The sequence below is a fragment of the Vicia villosa genome, linkage group LG3, assembly GCF_029867415.1.
Source record: "Vicia villosa cultivar HV-30 ecotype Madison, WI linkage group LG3, Vvil1.0, whole genome shotgun sequence".
NCBI lineage: Eukaryota > Viridiplantae > Streptophyta > Magnoliopsida > Fabales > Fabaceae > Vicia > Vicia villosa.
The window spans coordinates 152,227,665-152,229,793 of NC_081182.1; the positions used below are offsets into that span (position 1 = coordinate 152,227,665).

The following is a 2,129-nucleotide window of genomic DNA, read 5'->3' on the forward strand; positions in this document are numbered from 1 at the left end:
AAAACAAGCCGCCATCCAAAGGATCTAGTGGAAAACACAACTAAAGCTCAACTAACAACAACCAAGCACTTGGGCTCCAGTGGTAAAGGAGCTTCTGCTAAGGACGTAATCCGGGAAATACCGGGTTCGATTCCTAGGTGGGAACAATGCTTGGCCAGTGCCCGTACCTCTCGGCACGAGCTCTGGATTACTAGGGCCCCTTTCCCCTAGGAACCAGAGTGCGAAAGCAAAAAAAAAAAAAAAGCTCAACTAACAACAACCTAGGGCATCAACGTTTGAGCTAACTTTCTTCTAAACTTAGGGTACCCCCACACCCTATATACAATATTATCTATAATTCTCTTTGCAGTATTCTTGTTACTATTAACTATACTATGAACAGCCAGATTTCTATCCCACCACGTCTCATATATCGTCTCCGCAATGGCCATCTTCATAATTTGACCACGCCAATTTCTGCTCTTGCAAATCTTAACCAACCACGCAATCTCCTCGTTCCAGCCTTGAGGAACATGCAGGACATGCAACCACCTAAGAACATCCTCCCACACACCTTTAGTGTACCTGCAATCGAAGAACATATGATCTAAAGTTTCCAAGCTATTACAGAAAGCACACCCACGGTCCACATTACTACCAAATTTGGCGAGCCTATCCTTGGTTGCAAGTCTTTTGTTACAAGTCATCCACAACATGAAGACAGCCCTAGGCCTAGCTCTATTGCCGCACACCAGGCCCTTCCACCCCACTTTAGGCAAGTGATCAGATAACCCAAGTACAAGTGTTTCATCCGGAACCTGCCAGTGTTTCCATGTCTTTCCACTGCTCCAGCCTGGTGATTGCATCCTTGGTCTTGAGGATGTTTTTAAGGATCCACGACCCATTGTCCTTAACCTCCATCCTCATCAACTCTTCATTTTTCACATAGTACGTATGCACCCAACGAACCCAAAGGCTATCGGCTTTATGGCATAAGTCCCACAACAACTTAGCCAAACAAACTTTAGACCAAACTTGCAAATTGATAATCCTAATACCACCGAGGTTCTTCGGCAGACACACTTTCTCCCGCGCAACAGGCGCCTTACGAGTCACTATACTTTTACCAGACTAGACAAACGACATGCACTTAGCGTCAATACACTTGATGACACCTTTCGGTAACGAGATACAACTGAGCCAGTAGTTGATACTCCCAAAGATAACGCTATTCACCAACTGTACTCTGCCAGCATAACTCAACATGTGAGAGCTCCAATGACTAAACTTTGCACCAATTCTATCCGCCAGCACTAAGCATTGATTGTTTGATAACTTTCTACTTGACAAAGGAATCCCCAAATACAAGGGGAGATTACCTTTGCATAAACCAATAATCCTCATGATAGCCTCTTGCTCGCTATCGGATATACCACCGCAATAAAGGTAACACTTATTGGGGTTCATTTTCAGACCAGTGGAAAGCGAGAAACTAGAGAAGATGTCCATCATCATCGTCACAGAAACATTATCTCCCCTAGAAAACAACAACAGGTCGTCAGCGAAACTCAAATCCACAAGCTTCAATTTCTCACATTTGCTATGGAAGTTAATATTTATATTTAACATATTATAAATTAAAATAATTAATTTTTTTAAAGATAAAAATATATTTTAAAAAAATATTTGTATTCAATGCATTTAACATTAAAATAATTAATTTTTTTAAAGAAATTTTTTATTTAAAATATTTAAAAGGTACTCTAAAATATTCGTTAACATGACCCATTTAGAAGAACTAAACTCTAAAGTTTCGTAATTTTTTAAATAAAAAGAAATTTTGTTCCATAACAATATTTTCACTATAATCCATACGAAATCCATACACTTGTACATTATTTACACTTTACTAATTGAATTATTAATGGATGTTATATATAGACGAAATAGTAATAACATTAAAAAAATCATTTGTATAATTGTGAGTATAATAGTTTGAAGATCGAACCTAATAATAATGATTAATATCAGCATCTATCAGTTGAAATATGATTTAAATGTTTTTATCAAAACATTATATATTTTTTATAATTTATCCTAAGTTATAAGTTATCCGGGAGGAGTTTGACCATTCAAAACTGAACCATGGA

The 2,129-nt window shown here is 37.8% G+C and overlaps 1 protein-coding gene across 1 annotated transcript; it reads right to left on the reverse strand.

The window, feature by feature from the left end:
- Nucleotides 1-260: 260 nt before the first annotated feature.
- LOC131659180 (uncharacterized) lies at nt 261-884 on the reverse strand. The gene has a single exon (XM_058928403.1). It carries the CDS (start codon nt 882-884, stop codon nt 261-263), a length of 624 nt encoding a protein of 207 aa, XP_058784386.1.
- Between the last annotated feature and the right edge of the window lie 1,245 nt (nt 885-2,129).